General features: G+C 35.7%; 1 protein-coding gene across 1 annotated transcript in view; it reads right to left on the reverse strand.

The window, feature by feature from the left end:
• The window catches only part of LOC150105827 (uncharacterized), a 112179-nt gene that overhangs the window by 79474 nt on the left and 11549 nt on the right, over positions 1-21156 (reverse strand). Inside the window, exons 2-3 of the mRNA XM_090393611.1 lie at positions 17941-18105; positions 2793-2847 (exon numbers count right to left, since the gene is read on the reverse strand). Of these exons, the coding sequence (XP_090249737.1) occupies positions 2793-2847; positions 17941-18105 (220 nt within the window). The remainder of the gene's footprint in view (positions 1-2792; positions 2848-17940; positions 18106-21156) is intronic.

Below are 21156 nucleotides of genomic sequence, written 5' to 3' on the forward strand. Positions count from 1 at the left end.
GGGGAGGTTCCAGGGTTGATCCAGAAAACATGCATTAGCAAATTAGCACAATCAGTACAGGTCAACTATGAAGATATAGATTGGAAAGGAGAGAGGGAGAGAGAGAGATCACATGACAGGAAGGAAATGGAATTTATACACTGATTGAGAGATAACTACTTGAGGCAACATGTGATGGAGGGAACTCGAGGTGCAAGAGTATTTAGACCTGGTCACAGGATCAGAAGAGCTATCCATAAATAAGGTGGGTTACATTGCCTCTGATTGGGGAAAGTGACCAATAACTTAACTTAACTTGAATATACAAGGTCTTAACTTGAATATACAAGGTCATGCCTTAGTAATTTATTAACTTTTTATAATGTAGTGACAGCTGAGTTGGATAAGAGAAATGGCTACACAATGATTCTGCTGGATTCTGCAAAGGCATTTGACCGAATATTACATGGAACTCTACTATGCAAATTAGAACAAATGGGGATGGATATAACACTGTTCATGTGAATAAGAGGGGCAGCTGCTGGATAGAGATCAACAATTAGTATATCAAGGAGATCCAGACGAAAGCTGGTGACTAAAGGTGTGCTACAAGGTTCAGTGCTAGGACCACTACTGTTTAATTTATACATATATGATACAGGAAATAAGCTGAAGGGAAATATTCAATTATTTGTTGATGGTGCAAAATTAGTCGACTAATAGTGAATCAAGGCAATATGGAGAACTTGCAGAATGATTTAAATAGGCTGTCAATATAGGCAACAGATAATGGGTAACAGTTTAATGTGGAAAACTGTCAAGTTATAAATTGTGGGATAAAGAGATTACAAGCTGTGCAGAGAGTTGAAGTTTAGAGGACATATTGCTAAAGTAGCTCATAAGATTACTTGATTATTGAAGAACACACTAACAAGTAGAGATAAGGAAGTTGTTATTCCTCTTTATAAGGCCTTGATACATGCACATCTGGATTACTGTGTTCAGGTTTGGTTTCCTGGGTTTCTTGGGGGATGAGAAAGAGGTGGATAAGATTCAGAGATAAGCAACTAAGATGGTGAGTGTTCTGTGGAACATTTCCTATGAGGATAGATTGAGGGTGTGTGTGTGTGTGTGTGTGTGTGTACTGCAGAAGTTGGTTGATATGCAAAAAAGAGGGGATATGATAGAAATATTTAAGTTACTTAAAGAGCTTTATAGGACTGATGAGGGGAATGTTTCAGCACTTAGCTAGAGGGAACAGAGCAAGAGGTCATCCCTGGAAGTTGAGTAAAAGTGTGGTTAGTAAAAGCATGAGGACTAGATTTTTCACTTGGAGAGTTGTGAATGAATGAATTGGTTGTCAGAGTCAGTTGTAAGCATTTTGTCTGTTAATGGGTTCAAAGAGAAGTACGATAGATCTTTGGATAAATTGGGTCTCCCACAATGAATCTTCGGACTCCATGGAGATACTCGTACGAGGGTGGTCTGAAAAGTTTGTGGCCTAACAATGAAAAAACGAATTTATAATTTCAAAATTATTTTTATTTTTCAACATAATCTCCCTTAAGACTAATACATTTATTCCAACGATGCTCCAGCACCATTATCCCATCCCTGTAGTGGTTCTCAGTAAGATCTGCAAAATACTCCTCTACAGCTGCAAACATGATTCGAAGAAAAATGCTAAACAGCAAGGAAGCGTTTTAGTTTAGAGAAGAGATAGAAGTCAGAGGGAGTCAAATCTGGGGAATAGGGTAGATGTTCCAACAATCCATAGTGCAGATCCATTAATTTTTCTCATTGCCAAAGCACCTTTGTACATAGGTGCATTGTCCTGATGAAAGATGATTTTTTTCTTCTGCAAACCTGGTCTTTTCTTACAATTTTGATCATCTAGTCTGATTAAAAGATTGGAATAATATTCCCCGGTTATTGTTTTACCCTTTTCAAGATAATTAATAAACAAAATGCCTTTAGCATCCCAAAACACCAATGCCATGACCTTTCCTGCTGATGGAACCAACTTTGTCTTCTTTGATTTCTGTTCACTGTTCTGACTGCTGTTTGGATTCTGGTGTGTAATGGTGAATCCAAGTCTCATCCATAGTAATCAATCGATGCACAAAATCAGTTTTATTCTTGTTAAAATACTCCAAGCACTGTTCAGAGATTTTCATGCGAGTGCATTTTTGATCTGCTGTGAGCAAGCGCGGCACCCATCTCGCACAAAGCTTTTTTCATTTGCAATTCTTCATGCAAAATACATATCCTACACATTCTTTTGAAATGCCTACAGTCTCAGCAATTTCATGCAATTTGACTCGCCGGTCATCCAATACCATAGCACTTGATCAATGATTTTTGGTGTTGTTACACTTTTTAGACGTCCTTCATGTGGATTATCTTCAAGGCTGGAACGGCTATGTTTAAACTCAGCAGCCCATTTCTTAATTGGCAAAAACAAAGGGGAAGAGTGCCCATAAACTTTTATGCACTTCGAATGAATTTCTTTCGGCGTTAAACCTTCTTTTACGAAGAATTTTATAACTTTGCACGATACTCAATTTTATCCCTATTTTAAGGGATACAGACAACACTTTTGCTTCAGACAGCTATATAAAACAAACTATTTGATAGAATGACTTGCAATTTCACATGGATGCTTATGACAGATGTGCCAACTTAGAAAAAAAAAAATCTTGCCGATAGTGTTGCCATCTATGGTTGAGGCCGAGAACTTTTCAGACCACCCTCATACAATAAATATAACAAAGCAATATTTTTTTTTTTAATTGTAACTAAATAATGCATACCTCTCATGCAGATTCTCTTCTGTTAAGTCATTTAGCTCTTCAGTGGACTTTAACTCTATAAAATAAAATGATTCATATTAAACACTTAAGTTCTCTGTGCTCATATTTTAATATTAGGATGTTTGAAAAATAATTATAACAGCTTCAACAGACAGGATGAATACATCAGCATTTGATGAATCAGTAGTGCACTAATGATCATTTAGTATATTCAATGGCAGTAGGGAACACTACTTCACCCATTTTAAGACAAAAGCAGCTGTAGAATTACTGATGCTTAAAATAAAAAAAAAAACCAGACATCAGAAATGTTGTAAATACCTGTAGATCAAAAAGGATGATTTTTCTGATTGAGGGAAACTATCACTAAAAAAATCATCCTTTTTTTCTTACTATAAATGTGTCCTAAGTGTTATTATGCAATACTTGTTGCATAATAATAAGTACTGAATATTATGCAATACTTGAGTCCCATTTATGGTAAGCAGTTCAGTAAAAAAAAAGAAAAAAAAAATATCAGTTATTGAAAAAACAGTGTGTTGCTTTAAAGCAATGCATGGAACAATGCATTATTTTGAAGAAACAAGATTTCTGGATGCTTATCAAGAAATTACCTTACCCAAAGTGCATTACCTTACACCTGGCCAATTAAATTGGTAGCCATTTGCCTTCGTCCATACTGCTAGCCTGTTCCTGCAGGATCTTTACATCACCTTTATTTACCATTGCTCTTCCCAGTTAGCATTGTCAGCAAACAACTGAACATTTCCTGTCAAATAATTTCCTTTATCACAGATATACCAATTAAACAACAGAGAACCAAGTATGAGACCTGTGTTACACCACTGGTCACTTGCTTTCTCCTGGATTCACCTCCTCCATAAACCACTCTTTGATATCTGTACATCACCCCTCTAATCCAAATCACCAGATTCATATTGATCCCCATTTGTTCCAATTTATGCAACAGAGTTCTGTGAGGAATCTTCTCAAATGCTTTTGCAAAGTCAAGCAATATCACTCAGTAGTCATATCCCTTATCCAACTTCATTGTCACCTGATTATAAAAAGTAAGCAAATTACTAAGGCAAGATCTAACTCTTCACAAAATCATGTTGTCCTTTATAGTATCATATTCCTATATACTCATCTTCTTCCTCATCCCTCTTTTACCTTGTGGTGTCGAGTTTTTTTTTTTTTTTTTTTTTTTTTTTATTAATCATCGGACCTCAACCGTTCTCAGGATAAGGTGGTCAGTCCTATGTGCAACCTTGAGAACTCAACGTGGTGTTGAGTTCTCAAGGTTGGTTTGCCTGCTTTTTGGGATGAAAAACCCCAGATAAAACTGGGGAGAAAAACCCTGCTGTCCACACCCAAGACCAGCTAACTTGGCTCTGGTAGAGAAAGATCCTTAAGCACCTCACATCAGCAATGGGAATCGAACCCAGGACACTCCTTTCCCAGGCATATGGTTGCGAGGCGCAAAGCCACTCAGCTAACCACGCAGACTTATTCCTATATACTCACTCATGAATTCTGTCTTTCTCCAATAGCTTATCCATCACTCCTGAGATGCTGAATGGCCTATAATTTGCTACTTGTCTTTGAGCCTCCTTTATGCAACAGGACTATTTTGCCCTCATTCCACTTCACTGGCACCTTCCCTCTACTGAGGCTTAAAAAGTTTGGTCAGAGGAGCTGATAACTCCCTCACACATTGTCATAATACACAGGCCAACATGTCATCTATTCCCATGGTTGTCACCTTTTTCCTTTTAACCCCTCTACAACTTTTTCTTTGTGTGTGCAACTCCTGCTTAATAAAGCTGTTCATCCATCTAACTCTTATCTGATTGATCCTTCTGACTATAATATACATTCAGATACTGCTTTCTTCAAACATCCTTGATAAGGCTAAAAGAAACTCCTTAGAGTTTCTTTTAACTTCATCGGCTAGCTTTTTCTCATAATTAGCTTTGGTCTGCCTTACCATACCAGTCATCCTTCTTACCTATACCTTTATTGCTCGTGGGCATGCTGATTTTAATCCCTCCACAACTTTTTCTTTATGTGCAACGCCTGCTTAATGAAGCTATTCATCCACTTATAGTGAAGGATCTGAATAGGGGATACATTCAGATACTGCTTTCGTCAAACACCCCTTGACTATCTCCCATGAACCAACATCTCTTACTCCCTTCCAAATTCTTATGGCATTGCTCTGCTGAAAGCTGTCACCTTAGCGTATCATAATCAATTGTTTTGTAGTTCCACATATAACCCTTCTTAATAGCAAATTCTGCATGTCTAGCAATCTCCTGGGTCAAGATTACAATGATCACTTTCTCCAAGTGGAGGCAGCATAGCTGGATTGGTTAGTATCAAGCTCTCCAATAGAATGATCAGATATCCAGAACTCTTGAACCTCATGTCCCTTCCATTATATGTTGCTTCAGGTATTATCTCTCAGCAGCTGTATAAATTCCATTTTCCCCCCTCTCTGTGGCTATTCTACTCCAAATCTATCAGGTCATCGCAAAAGTAATGTGGTTTTTAGCATTTAGTTTTGAAAGGATATAAAGGATAAATCATTTGCTTAATAAGTATATATTCTGTATTTGAATCAATAATATGTTTTTCGAACGTTATGAAAGCTTCATAATGCCATTTCTATAGAATTCAGGAGGTTTGGAGCAAAGAAGTTGCATAGGCTCAATTTCAGTGTTTCTAATGTATCATATATATATATATATATATATATATTTTTTTTTTCATTAATGAAATGTTGCAAACTTCAAAATAAGTGATAATCTGAAGGTGCAAGATCTGGAGAATATAGAGAATGTGGAAGCTTTTTCCCAGCCAAGTTCCTCAATCTCGGTATAGGTGATTCTTGCACTATGATGGCATGCATTATCATGGTGAAAAACAACACCTTTCAATTGACCAGAGAACGCCTCTTTTCTTTCAGTTTTTCATTCAATTGATCGAGTTATACTTCAGCTGTGATTGTTTGGTTTTGTGGCAAGAGTTCAAAATGTATAATACCAGCCATATCCCACCAAACGCTTAACAAAACCTTCTGAGGGTGAAGGTCTTGTTTTGGCTAAGGTTTAGCCTGTTCCCCTGAATGAACCCACAGTCTTCAGCACTTGACATTCTTGTAAAGTATCCACTTTTCATCACTGGTGACTACACAACTAAAAAACAGAGATTGAACCTCTCGAGAATGAAGAGAAGTGCAGATGTTAATGGTTGTTCATCAGTTTGTGAGGAATCCACTTTCCAAGCTTAGACACTATTCCAAGTTCTTGCAAATGGTGATGAATGGTCGATGACGATGAATTAAGACATTTTGCTAAATCTTCAACAGTTGCATTGGCATTTCTTGCAACAGCGGTGTCCAGCATATCAATATATATAGAGAGAGACGGGTCACCCAGAGCGAGGAGAGTCTTTCAAGCTAAAGTCAAAATTTTTGGAACCATCGCTGGCTTGTTCGCATATTCAAAGCATTATCGGCATACACTCTTTGCACATTTTTTATAGTGTCAGAGGCATTGTTGCCTTTTTTGAACTCATAAAGTATGATGTACCTCATGTGCTTCTTCAGTGACTTCTATGGTGATAAAGGATTATTTAAAAAATAACTTATGTATGATGACTTAGAATGAGGCTGCCTCAGCTTAGCAGTACTTATAAAGATTTAAAAATTCATGTTTAGACAAGCTGAGACACATTTGAACAAATACAGTATAAAAAATGGCATTACTTTTGGGATGATCTGATATGTCCCAAAGTCGAAATCCCCCAAAATAATTACTCAACCTGTACTCATCATGCTAATTTGTGAGTGTATGTCATCTACATTCTCCCAAATACCCCTGGATTATAGCAGCAGCCAATTACATATTTAGTCCTGTTGGCCTCTATCTCACACCAGATAGCATCAAATTAACTGCCTTTTGAGTGGAAATACATCACCCTGATGTACTTCCACACTTTTCAGCTTTAATGCCAGCAAAGGTTGGTCGATTGGTAGAGCATCTGCTACTAATGGCTCACGCAAAAAAAAGTTAGGCAAGTTTGAGCGTGGTTAGTAGTTGGAAGGGATCAATCGTTTGATGCTGTTGACACACTCTCCCTCGATAAGTCTTTGGACTCCCTGGAGGTGTCACATAATAATAATAATATTAATAATAATTCCTCTGCTATCATTAGCAAAACACCTCCACCCCCTCATCCTGTTCCTTCTGTCCTCTCTGAAGACACCATATCTCTTGCATTCTATTTCTATGACCATATCCTTGGTCAAGCACATCTCACTTATGCCTATAACTTTTGGCCAAGTTGTGCTAACCAATGCCAAAAACTCCTCAACTTAATTTTGAATACTTCTGGAATTAGTATACATAAACTGCAATATCCCCTTCATCCCACAACCTTTCTTATACCTTGTGTTATTTAGCAACTAAAAACCTAGCCTGCTACATTTGGCATCATGTGATTGCTCCTCCACTAACTTCTAGGTTGTCTGGGCCCAAGTTTGCCTGCACCCCCCCCCCGAAAACATTTTAGTTTCCCTGACTTTGTACTTCTGAACTCTCATTGAACAATATTTTCTCAAGACTCCTGACACAAAGCCATCCAACTTATATAAATGCTTCCTTCCATCAAACTCACTCCACAAATCCACAAACTCCACACTGTTCCTCCTGCACAATCTGTGCACTGACTCATTTGCAATCATAGCTCTCCATCTTAGCTTGCCTCTATCATACTGTGGCAACAGATTCACAGCTTTTACTTTCTCACTCTTCTTTTTTGTATGCACTAGGTACCTTTGGCACCTTTTGCAGAAGTAATGCAGAAGTCATATAGAAATATGACTTCTGCATTACTTCAACCTTGGTATCACTTCTGGGTCTGACTCCTACTGATGAGACCTCAATAAAGATCGAAACCGGTCTGGGTAGTGGCCCTTCTCATAATATAGAGACATTATACATGTCTGTAAAAATATGTGCATTGCATTATGGGATACTAAGGCAATTGATGCAAAGTCACTGGGCTCTACATACAAGTTGCCCAGCCATAAAGTAAGTTACTTCATGTTCGAACTTTGTTTGCTTACACTTGGATAAAGGATGAAACCAAGAATATAATTTCTTGGCATCTTTATTATTTTAAAACAATACTATTGATCATTCTTGAATACTTCACATTAAAATGGGGGATATCTCATACATCCCCATTTTATCACACACACACACACACACACACACACACACACACACACACACACACACACACACACACACACACACACACACACACAGTCTGTGTGGTAGATACGTTCCACAAAAAACCACATATAAAAAATCGCACAAAAAAAAAAAAGCCTAACTTACGTTGAAAAATCAGGGATACGTTCCATAATTTTCTAAAACCGCATAAAACCGAAGCAATGAATTAAAATAAACCTAAAATTGCATAAAAAAAAGTTTATGAAAATTCATGAAAATAAGAATGCCTAAGTTTGTTTTAAAGCTTAATTCATTTAATTTTATTGAAAAGTAACATTTTTTTTTTTTTTAGCATTTTGTCATCAGAATTATCATCGCTATTAGACAATATCAGCAACATTTGTGCACTGGTGCAAAATCACTTTCATCACCAGAAGAGATAGTCAGCGCATCAGGTCTACATGGTAAAGGCAATGGTTCTTCACAAACAGAATTAGCTTCACCCTCGTTGTGTGCAGATTTTTTTTCTTTCTTCTGACAATGTAATCAGTGATTAAACTTTGATTTTTGATTATTTCACTAATTTTTTATACAGCTCGCGATATCCAGACATACAATTCTTCAGATCACGTTGGAATTTAAAGGCTCGTTCAGAATTTGTGTCATTAATAAGAAAATGATTTTCCAGTTTATTGCACAATTCAAGACTTCACGAATTATGTTTGCAGTGAGGGGACAGGTTTTTCTTCCGCTTCACTATCATTTTCTGGATCTTCGACGATATCTAAAGTTAATTGATATCCAATAATATCATCGTCACTTATGGCATTATCCACAAGCAATTCATCTACATCGTTCTGGCTAAATATATCAAAACCTTCTACACCAATTTCATGTGCCAATGTAATGATTTCATCTGATAATGTAGATGTTTGCATGGTTGCACTGTTTGCACTGTTTGCAATCTGCTTAAATCATGTTAGAAGATGCAACATAATTTAAGCAGTCCAAAACAGAAAATTTTTTCCAAACGTCATTTACTGTTAATAATTCATTTTCTAGTTTATCCAATATAAATTGAAAAGTGTGCTTAACGTAATATTTTTTAAAAGTAGCAATTATGCCTTGATCTAATGGCTAAATAATGCTTGTTGTATTGGGTGGAAAAAACTACCTGCACATTTGGATGTTCTAAATGCAGATGACTTGGTGTTGTCAACAATTAATAAAACTTTAAAATCGAGAGCTTTTTGCTTCATGTATGTTTCCACTTCTGGTACAAAGCAATTATTGAACCATTCAGTAAATACAGCAGTTGTTACCCAGGCCTTTGTATTAGCCATCCATTGTACTGGCAGCTGTTTTAGATCTTTGCCTTTTAGAGCACCTGGTCTTAGAAATTGATTTACTAGGAAGGGTTTCAACATTCGTTCTCCTGATGCATTGCTACGTAACGTTACTCGATCTTTGCTTGCTTTAAACTCACTTGCTTTTTCCTCAGACTTTGCAATGTAAGTTTGACTAGGCATTTTCTTCCAAAACAATCCTGTTTCGTCAGCATTAAAATCGGGACAATATCCACCATCTTCAATAATTTTGGCTAACTTCTCTTGAAAAATTTTGGCTGCTTCTTCATCTGCTGCTGCAACCTCGCCTGTAATCTTCACGTTATGAAGTGCATTCCTTTTTAAAAACCCGGTTTACCATCCTTTGATAGCCGAAAATTCTTTATCGACCTGGGAAGCAGAAGTAGACGGCACCAATTGCTTCATCTGTTCATAAAACCAAAGAGCTTTTTGTTTAATTAAATAACCATTTATGGGAATTCTTCTTCTTTCAGTTAATTCTTCAATCCAAATTATGAGTGCTCGTTCCGTGTTTTCTAATAAAGCATCTCTTGAAAACGATGATAATTTGGCACTTAGTTTTATGCCAGAAATGAAGATTTTCTTATTGCGACTTCATTCTTTTTAATTGCTCTTATAGTAGAATCGCCTAAATTAAAATGGTTACCAATCACCGTAGATCCCTCTCCTTTTGCTAAGCAATCTAAAATTGCAATTTTCATTTCCAAAGAAATTGCTTTTCTTTGGTGCTTTTTTTCTCCATTGGACCAAATTTAATTAATTATTAATTAATAATAAAAAATCAGCTAAATTAATAATTAATTATTAATAAATACATTACAAAATAACCAAGGTGTTCCATGAAAATTTCAGGATTTGTGAAGTGTTTCCGTCATAGGAAAAGTTTGGGAAATGCTGGATTACCCTATTATTGAAATGGATTCTCCTTCTGTTGACATGTGCAGAAGTGTCGAAAGGTCTTGTATCTGTGGGCGTGCACCACATAACTTCAAACACGCATAAAAAAAAGATCCACAGAAATAGAGACCCAAGTGTATACATATTTCCTTCTTGTCACCTTCGGCTGGGAACAATTCCATCATCCCCCATATAGTCCTGACCTCAAGCCAAGCAACTTTCACCTGTTCAAACATCTGAAATCTTTCCTTGGTGGCTGGTGGTTTCAAGACGACGAGGAGGTCAAAGAAGCAGTCAATGCATGGTTTGCGTCGCAGGCAGTGAAGGAATACAACTCTTGGTGCCCAGTTATAAGTGCATGAACAATGGCAGAAATTATGTAGAAAAGTAGTGAAACATGTCTACTTTAATTTCCAATAAAGTTTTTTTTTGTAAGTATATTTTTGTTTCTCTGACAGCCCATCAGAACTTACTTTCTGGACGTCCCTCATATATATATATATATATATATATATATATATATATACAGGATGTTTTAAAAAGAATGACCCGATTTCAAATAATTATATTTAATAATGAAAATGTGGTACAGTTACAAAATAAATTACCAAGTATGAAGTAAGGCCTAAAGTTTCACTCACGACAATTATAAATACTCAATGCACCCTCCACCGCTGCACGGACAACATCAAGCCAATAACTTTCAATCGGGACATTCTTTATGAAACACCCTGTATATATATTCTTTAATCAAAACAGATAACCGGTTGCAAAAAGCATACTTTTATTACCAAGGATAAATTCGAAAACAAGAAGTCTATTATACTTTGATATAACGTTTTTATATCAAATATACCAATATATCAAATATATCAATTATAAAAAATGTAAGAATTTTATACCAAAATCTTACATTTTTTCAGGTGAAAGGCCAAAATTACATTAAAAGCACACTAGCATACTTGAAGTAAGCAAACATCCATTTTTAACCACTCCTAAAAGGATGTCATTCAGAAGAGGCATCACCACCTAATGAACTATACGTAGTTTACCATTCATTAAAACTGAATTGGTCCTATTTTCTATACAGCAAGCATAGTTCCTAGGGATTCCAATGTATGATGTCATTTTTTCTAGATGTTTTGTCAGCCATGCCAGCACAACAATATTTCTCATGAGATATCTCATTAGTGAGTCAAAGTGGTCACACTATACATTTTGATGCAAGCTGTTAGCAAATAAAATGACACAAGACCCTTAAAATTACTGTGAGAGACATCTGGGATTCATATTTCAAGCTATCCATATTGATAACTGTTACACAATACACTGCAGATACTTAAAATGGTATCACTTTAAAACTTGTGGTATGGATGCTTAGATTAGATTATTGTGTTGACATTTAATGGAGGAAAAAAGCATCTAAAAATAATAACTTACTAAATTTATTTAGATAATTAAATTACACCTTATATATATCTCCATGGAACCTAGTCAACCATATCTGCATACAAGTATATCCTGATGTGGTCTTGTCAAAGCTTTCAAAATTGAGAAAATAATTTTCTCATTTCTGCAAGTGAGTGTTCTATTCAGCACTGAAGATTCTATCTATTTTATCATCGTCATCATCAAATTCCTGTTATGTACCCTCAAGGGGTGTACAGGATATGATAGTACCACATGAAAAATTTACATCATTACTAACTTCCTATCTACAATTTTCCTCCAAATCAGTCTGTTACCAACATTATCAGATCTTATATTTCTATCTTCTAAGGCACTTTATACCGTATCAATCCACCTATGTCTTGGTCTTCCTCTGGGTCTTTTTGCTGCCAACCTACCAGAGAACACTTGTTTTGCTAATCTATTCTCTCCCATTCTGTTTAAGTGACCATACCACCTGAGATTAGAACTGCTAATGCATTCCTGAATGCTGCCAATGTCAAGCTCTTTCCTAATATCCTTGTTTTTAATATGATATTGCCATTGATGCCATCTGTTCATGTCCCTAATCTTTTTCAGGACTCTCATATCTGCGGTCTCTAGTCTTTGATCAAGTGTTTTACTTCTGACCCAGCTCTCAGATCCACAAGTTAAAATTGGTTTGAACACTGTCTTGTATACAGTTAATTTAGCATTTTGACTAATTTCTCTCTTATTCCATATAAAATTCAATTGACTTCCTACCATACCAGCTTTGATGATTCTGTTGTCTATTCCCATATTTAATTTACCATCTTCACTAAAAATCATGCCTAAGTAGCTGAAATGTTTTACTTGTTCTATAGGTTCTCCATTCACAATGCAGTTGATATTTTCAATACTTCTCCTATTTTCATTGTCTTTGTCTTGTTATTGCTGACCTTCATACCATATCTATTACAACAGTTATTCAATTTAGTCAGGGAATCTTGCAGACTTATAGTGGACTTATTTAGAAGTATAACATCGTCTGCATAAGGCAAAGAGCTGACATTAATATCTCTAATTTTGATATCAGATTTAATACCACTTTCCTTCATAATGTGATCCATATAGATAATGAATAATAGAGGGGATAATGTACATCCTTGTCTGACACCAAATTTAACATTAAACCATCTTCCTGTACTTCCTTCAATTCTAACTGCTGACTTACAACTCAAATAACTCAATATCTATATATATATATAAATAACTGGCCAAAAATACATACTTTCAAAGACAATGTAGACAGAATCATTGCATTAATTAGGAAGCCAATATCTGGCCATGTTAGGATATTGAGACCTAACACATTAATGAGAAGATGAGTTATGATTCCATCTATTTCACTAGTTTGATGGCAGCTTCTTCCATTCATTTAGCAGACAATACTCTTATTCAGTTTCCAGGGATAACTCCAGTCTGGCATGAGCTGCAAAATATCCCTTGTATCTACACTATAAGATCCCTTTACCAACTAATTTATATCTGCTCTCATCTTCCTACTTCTTAAACTTTGAAAATCACATCCCTTTATATGTATTCGTATGCAAGTTCTACAGGCCAAATATTATTTTAATTATCTAGTGCTGAATCATTTGACTGTTTCCTCATCTCCACGAAACCTAGACAACCATATCTGCACACAGCAGGTCCTGATATGGTCTTGTCAAAGCCTTCTAAATTGAGAGAATAATGTCTCATTTCTGCTAGTGAGTGTTCTATTCAACACTGAAGTGATCCAATGTGAAGTCTTAACAACCTTAGCTATGTGGCCTCGTCCTCAAACCAAAATGCATATCCTTTCATATAGCAATGTTAAACAGTCATTAATATATACCATGCCGTCAGTTTGTTCAGGTCATCAATCCTTCAAATATGTACCATCTGAGTATCAGATATGTTCCTTATCACCTGCCCAACTTTGCATCATCATCATCATCATCAGCTTCTTCTAGCCCTTTTTATAAGCATTATTATTATTATTATTATTTACAGCATGTCTGAAGACCCAAATCAACCATTATACACACAAATCCTATCATACATCTCCTTGAATCCATTCAATGTCAGGGAACTCATAACCAATTCTGGCAATGAATTCCACTCACTCACCATGCAAAAAATCTGGTCCCGCACATCCCTACTAACCACACTCTTACACAATTTCCATGGATGGCTTCTAGTTCTCTGACTATTTGTCATGTACTGACAAATTTCACTTGCATCAATTTTATATCTTAAAATTGATGCAAGTGCATATCTTAAAAGTTTCTATCATGTTTCCTATTTTCCACCTATCAACTAAACTTTGTAACCCACAAACCTTCAACCTATCCTCGTAGGGAATATTCCACAGACCAGTCACTATCTTGGTCACTCTTCTCTGAATCTTTTCAACCACCTCTTGATTCCAAGAAACCCAGGTGACCAAATCTGTGTGCAGTAATCAAGATGTGGCCTAAACATAGCCTTATAGAGAGAGGGATAATAATTTCCTTATCTTTACTTGTTAGCATGTATTTCGACATCCAAGTAATTTGTTGAGCTATTTTACTAACTTTTGCAATATGACCTCTGAACTTTAACTCTTTGTCCACCATTATCCCCAAGTCCCTAGCCCCATCAATTTCCTGAAAGCCAATACCATCAATATGATACATTGATGTATTGGCTTTCAGGCAATACCTTTTCAACTCGAAGTGCATAACCTTACATTTTGCAACATTAAATTGACAATCATTATTCTTTACCCATGATGCCAATTTATTTAAATCATCCTGCAGGATATCTACATCACCTTTATCAACTATAAAGTAGACTGATGTAGATTGCTGTGCCCAGTTTTGCATCATCAGCAAACAAATGAATATCCTCTCTTAAATCTTTCCCTATGTCAATGATATACAAATTAGAGTAGTGGCCCTGGTACTGAACCCTGAGGTACTCCATTAGCCACCATCATTCTTCTAGACTCGACTTCACCATGTTACTCGTTGGTGTCTGTCCATCCACCATCCCTCTATCCATACTACTAGCCTCATATCCATTTCTATTTGCTCCAGTTTTTGTAATAGTTTTTCATGTGGTATTCTGTCAAATGTCTTGGCAAAGTTGAGAGAATCATGGTGTAGCTATTACCTTTATCCAATTCTGCTGTCACTTTATTATAAAATGTGAATAAGTTACTTAAGACACAGAACCTACCCTTTACAAAGTCATGCTGCCCACTATAGAGTATCACATTCCTATCCACCCACTGTTGTATTTTACCTTTCACCAACTTTTTCAATACTTTAACAACCACTCCCGATATACTAATGTGTCTGTAGTTTGCATACTACCTTTATGCAATGGTACCATCTTAACCTCTTTCGACTTAGACTGAACAACTTTATCAGCGGCAATGCCAATTCTCTTGCATACTGCTGTGTTTACATTCATATTTTTCAATATGCTGAACACTTCTTCATCTACCTCAATGTTGATATGCATCTCTGTAACACCAGCTATTCTAAAATCACCATCTGGATGATATACCTTTGCAAAATGATCACTCAGCAACTCAACTATTTCTTTTGGTTCAGTCGCCTTCCTACTATGACCACTGTTTAAAGTCATTCTACCATTGTCATTTTTCCTCTTTACTTGGTACATAATGATAAAACTCCTTTAGATTTACTTTGGCCTGTTTGGCTAATTCTCTCTCTCTCATAGTCTGATTTGGCCTTCCTTACCATACTAGTCACCCTTCTTGCTTGCACTCTGTACTGTTCATGAGTATTCTAATCACTTTTTTCTTTATATTTCCTCCACAATGTTTTCTTTTTTTTCAACTCTTTCGCTATATCCCTAACCATCCACTTAATTCTAATTTGGTTGATTCTCCTCCTCACCATTGTTGTTACTATAGAAGTTAAACAACAACAATGGCATACAGAACCCTGTGGCAATCTAGTGATCATCCACTTTTTCTTAGACTCAACACCTCCGATTAGACTGACACCTCACAGTCAGACAATCTCCTTGCTGATGTCATGAGCCTATTTTACATCTATCCATCTCCTTGAGTTGGTACAATAACCTCCCATGTGAAATCTGTCAAATGTCTTGGCAAAATTCAGAAATATCATTGGCATATTTCTGAATTCTCTTTCTCTCTCCCCTGCCTCCAAATCTACTGTTACTCTCTACCATGAACAAAATATGCTGTCCTCCATAAAGGATCAAAGCTGTTGTTGTAATTATGACCAAAGCAACTAAAGCTATAAGGCATCTAACATCTGTTAATTGTGTGTGTGTCCTGGGTAGTTTGTCTATTTTGTGCAGATGAAAAACTCTGCAATTTCCTCATCTCGACAGAACCTAGACAACTATATCTGCACACAGTAGGTCCTGATGTCGTCATGTCAAAGCCTTCATTTGAAAAGACCTAATAAATATTCTTTGCATTCTATACAGCAGCGCTTCCCAAACTGTGGGCTCCCCCCCCCGGCCGTTAGTTTTGCTGAGGGGGGTGTGAAATAATGAAAACAAATTTAAAATGTTTTAAGACTAAGTGTGCCATGTCAAATGTGTAAGATGATAAAATTGTAATATTTGCATTTGATTTTTGCAATATTTGCTGTGTATGTTTTGTATTGAATATAAATATAATAAATATTACAATAATATATGTCTGTATTATGAATTTTTTTTTCTATGGGGCCGTGAAATATTTAAATTTTTCCAAGGGGGGGGGGGACATCTATAAGTTTGGGAAGCACTGCTATACAGGATTTGAATCCAGGACTTTCCAAAGGATCAAAGTGTTATCTACAACATCTGAATGAAAGTTTTCCAACCAGCATCTGCAAAACTTGTATGACAACCAGATATATATAAAAAAAAAAAAAACGGCTCTACAACTGGCTGCATGAATTGTAGCTCCACCCTCCTTATATAATGTAATTATCTTGACCTCCTTCCACTCATTATGAATCTTGCTTCTGTTAAGGCTCAATTTAAATAGCAGTTAAGGACATTCCACTGAAAAAAGGATTTTAGCACCTATATCGATATCCCATCAATCCCAGTGCTATGTCTGCATCTAGTTATTGCAATATCTTTAATACCTCTACATTATACCTTTATCATTACATCTAGTTCCACCTCAGTTTCCAAAGAACTAATATGTCTGTCTGAAACATGATTACTTAATAATAACTATTTCCTATGCATTTCATATTTTTTAGCATTCATATTTACTAAAGTTATCCTTCCATGGTCATTCTTTCTTTTACTCACCACATGACAAAAGGATTTTCTCAGATTTCCTTTCACCTAGTCAGCCAACTTCATTTCATCATCCGATTTAGCCTTCCACACCATATCATATTTCTTCATGATACTGATTCTCTAACATTTTTTAAGGCAGCTGATGTATTCAAGTATTATTCATCCATTTAACTTCTCTGTGATTTATTCTCCTAATTATGGGAATGCAGTCAGTCATAACAGTCCAACTTTAACACACAGTCTTTGTACTGCACTACTAAAGTTGTGTTTCTAGTAATCATATATTTTTAAAGTGACTTTTTAAAAATATTTTTATTATATATTTTCCATACATTATTTTCCAAGCTTTTGCAATTAAAACAATAAAAACTAACCCTCAAAATTAAAGTAACTCATAAACCCAGTGAAAAATCATAAAAATACACAACGAGTACAGTATTTTGAAACATTATTTCTACAGTAGACTGTTATTCATATTCATTCTATTCACAAAGCACACAAACAGTAATGCTGTAGTTTGTAAAGCAAAATTCCATTTCTTTTACTTTTATCCATTCAGATTTCTGTAATGAAGTGACCACCACAACAGGCTTACATTTCATAGTTCTTGTTCTATTGTTTTGAAATAAAACAAATGTCCACAATATGTTTTTTGTCTTATGTTTTGAATAAATAAGGAAGCTTTGGTGGCATGATATCCGTTACCATTAATTCTAGATAATAATAAACAAGAGTTTATTGCATTTAATTAAGATTTAAAAAATTAATAATAAAATTTAACTTAATGCAAATGAATTGTACCAGATATCATACCACCAAGCTTCCTTATTTATTCAAAACATAAGACAAAAACTAAAGCTGTAACTAATCAAATTAAAATATAATAATCACCATATCGTTTTTGAATTTTTAGTTGTTTGCATTTCTCTCTTAATTCAGTTAGCTTTTGAAAAAGCTGAAGACATGGTCCGTCTATGTGCTCAGGTAATTTGGATCTATCTTCAGTTGCAACTTCCATATTAGCAGAACTTTCTTCAGGAAATGCTGAAGCCATATCTATAAATGGAAAAATAACAGATTATATTAAGCAAACAGCATTGTAAATATGTTCTTAGTGAACAACAATTACCATTAAAATATCTTTCTTATTTAGTATATAAAGGGTGTATAAAGAAGATGATTAAACATAATTGTATTAATATTTAAGGAAATTAACAAAGTATACTATAACGTGTGGACATACTTATGTGTTCGTTGAATATGTTGTTTATTTTTTTAACGGTATATATCTTAGAACACAGAAACTAAGTAAATAATTAATTTATTAACTTATTGCTGATATTTCACTGGTGTTATAACCACCATCTTCAGAGCACAAAAACACAGGTTTGTCACAATACGCGAGACTATAACAACATGGTGTAATCAACGGACTAGTCCTTATTTTTGGCGCCCTCTATCTGAAAAAAAAAAACTAGTTTTTTCTTAGGATGACTGTCTCCCAGATCTTAGGCAAGTTAATACAGCCATATTTGTTGAGATTTGGAGTGTGTTTCAGGGCTTCTGTCGCCTCTAAAAACAATCTCTCCGACTTGTAAGAGCTTCTGTGTAGTACTTTTGTGTTTTTCCAGTTGATCCTGTGTGCAGGAGTATCCAGAGCATGGTCTGCTAGGCCCAACTTGCCATAGTGATAATTCCGGACGTATCTTTTGTGTTCGCTGATGCGGATGTTCACAGTTCTTCCTGTTTGACCGTAGTAGGCTTGATTACATGAGCAGGGTACTTGGTAGACTCCTGGATGTGATAAAGGGGGAATGCTGTCCTTGGGTGAGCAGATAAGGGTTGCTAATTTGCTACATGGTGTGAATGTAGTGCATAGTTTATGTATTAAGAATTCTTGAAATCTTTTCGGATGTGCCTTTAATGTATGGGATGGTGACTGTTTTGTTGTAGCTCTCTGTGGTGGATGGTGGGAAGGGTTTCTTAGGAGCATTTAGTATTTTGTTTATCTTATGTGGATTATAGCCATTGGCCAAGAAGGTGTCGCATAAGTGAGCCAGTTCAGCAGCAAGAGCATTGTCGTTGGAACAGATTGCTCTCGTTCTATGGGTTAGCGTTTTTAAAATGCCATATTGTTGAGAAGGATGATGGCGTGATTGTTTGTGTAAGTATCTCCCTGTATGTGTGGGTTTTCTAAAAACTGAAAATGATAAGGAACCATCTGGAAGACGTGTGAAATTAGCAACCTTATCCGCTCACCCAAGGAGAGCATTCCCCCTTTATCACATCCAGGAGTCTACCAAGTACCCTGCTCATGTAATCAAGCCTACTACAGTCAAACAGGAAGAACTGTGAACATCCGCATCAGCGAACACAAAAGATACGTCTGGAATTATCACTATCGCAAGTCGGGCCTAGCAGACCATGCTCTGGATACCCCTGCACACAGGATCAACTGGAAAAACACAAAAGTACTACACAGAAGCTCTTAAAAGTCGGAGAGATTGTTCTTAGAGGTGACAGAAGCCCTGAAACACACTCCAAATCTCAACAAATATGGCTATATTAACTTGCCTAAGATCTGGGAGACAGTCATCCTAAGAAAAAAAACTAGTATTTTTTTTTTTTTTCCCAGATAGGGCACCAAAAATCAGGACTCTAGTCTTTGTGTTGCTGCTACAATTTTGTTTAACTAGTCTGTTGATAGTCTTGCATATTGTGACAAACTGTGTTTTTGTGCTCTGAAGATGCTGGTTATAACACCAGCGAAATATCAGCAATAAGTTAATAAATTAATTATTTACTTAGTTTTTGTGTTCTCATATATACCGTTAAAAAATAAACAAAAATATACTATAATAACTATTATTTCTGGAAAATTTTCTATGCTATTCCTCTAAATTAATATTAATTTTTATGGCTATTTTGCCCTGTTTTTCTTTTGGGTAACCCTTGTATAAGGTCTTTGGCTTTTTACTCAATTTTTAAGGCATTATTGATATTTTAGGAAAGAAAGAAAAATATAAGGAAGGAATTATTTTTGACATACTTTTGTAGAATGTTCGAGGTTTGTTTTCTTTGAGCAGCATTAGGCATATAACGATAAACATTTATGTATCACTGCTGAAGTATGACAGAAAGGGGGGGGGCAAAAATATTTTCCAATGATAGGGAAAAAAACAACACTGATAAATGCAAAATGAAAACACTAAGCCAAAATGACATAGCCTCCACTTTTCCCATGAGATCCGAAGATGACACTCAGTCGAAACAGCTCACAACCCATTACTCCCACTCCTAACCTTGATTCATCATATTCTATCCTTCTCCTTCCCCCTAAAACATTCTATCTTTCACCTTCTTCCCAAAGAATTTACAGCCCATCCTTGGAAACTTAGTTTTTAATTCACATACCTTTGTTTTATCTGCAATTCTAGCTCCTACATTTTCAGCCCCCCCCCCTTCTTTCAGTCATACTTCAGCAATGATACATAAATGTTTATCATTATATACCTGATGCGGCTCCAAAAGAAGACAACCTCGAACATCCTACAAAAGCATGTCCAAAATTATTCCCTCCTTATATTTTTCATGTATCTATGCCTCTAAAATATCAATAATGCTTTAAAAAATTGAGTAAAAAGCCAATGACATTATACAAGGGATACTCCTAAAGAAAAAAAGCCATAAAAATTAAAGTATGCTATATATTAATTAGAAAAAGCTTTTAATTAAGATTTCCAATATTTCAGCAAAGTCAAATTGGCATCTTCAGAGAATAAAGAACAAATTATATGTGCATGCTGGCACTACAAGTATAAGTAAGACTGAAGCAGAAACAGCAAAGGTAAGTCTTAGTCCTGAAACTTAAGGTGGGTTGGGCTGGGTGTTCTTTGCTATTAGACTAAAGTACTCAGGATAAGCACTTCTTAGATTTGAGGCAATTTTATACAACCATATTTATTGAGATTAGAATAGTTCCTTAAGGCTGAGGAAGATTCCAAGAAAAGTCTTTCATATTTAAAGTTGCTTCTGTGGAGTAAGGTGGCCTTTTCCATAATATCTTGTGGCAGGTTTCAAAGGAATGGTTGACAAGCCCTGAGTAAC

Source organism: Typopeltis vanoorti, chromosome 6, assembly GCF_054136105.1.
Source record: "Typopeltis vanoorti isolate ZY-2024b chromosome 6, IOZ_Tvanoo_1.0, whole genome shotgun sequence".
NCBI classification, from domain to species: domain Eukaryota; kingdom Metazoa; phylum Arthropoda; class Arachnida; order Uropygi; family Thelyphonidae; genus Typopeltis; species Typopeltis vanoorti.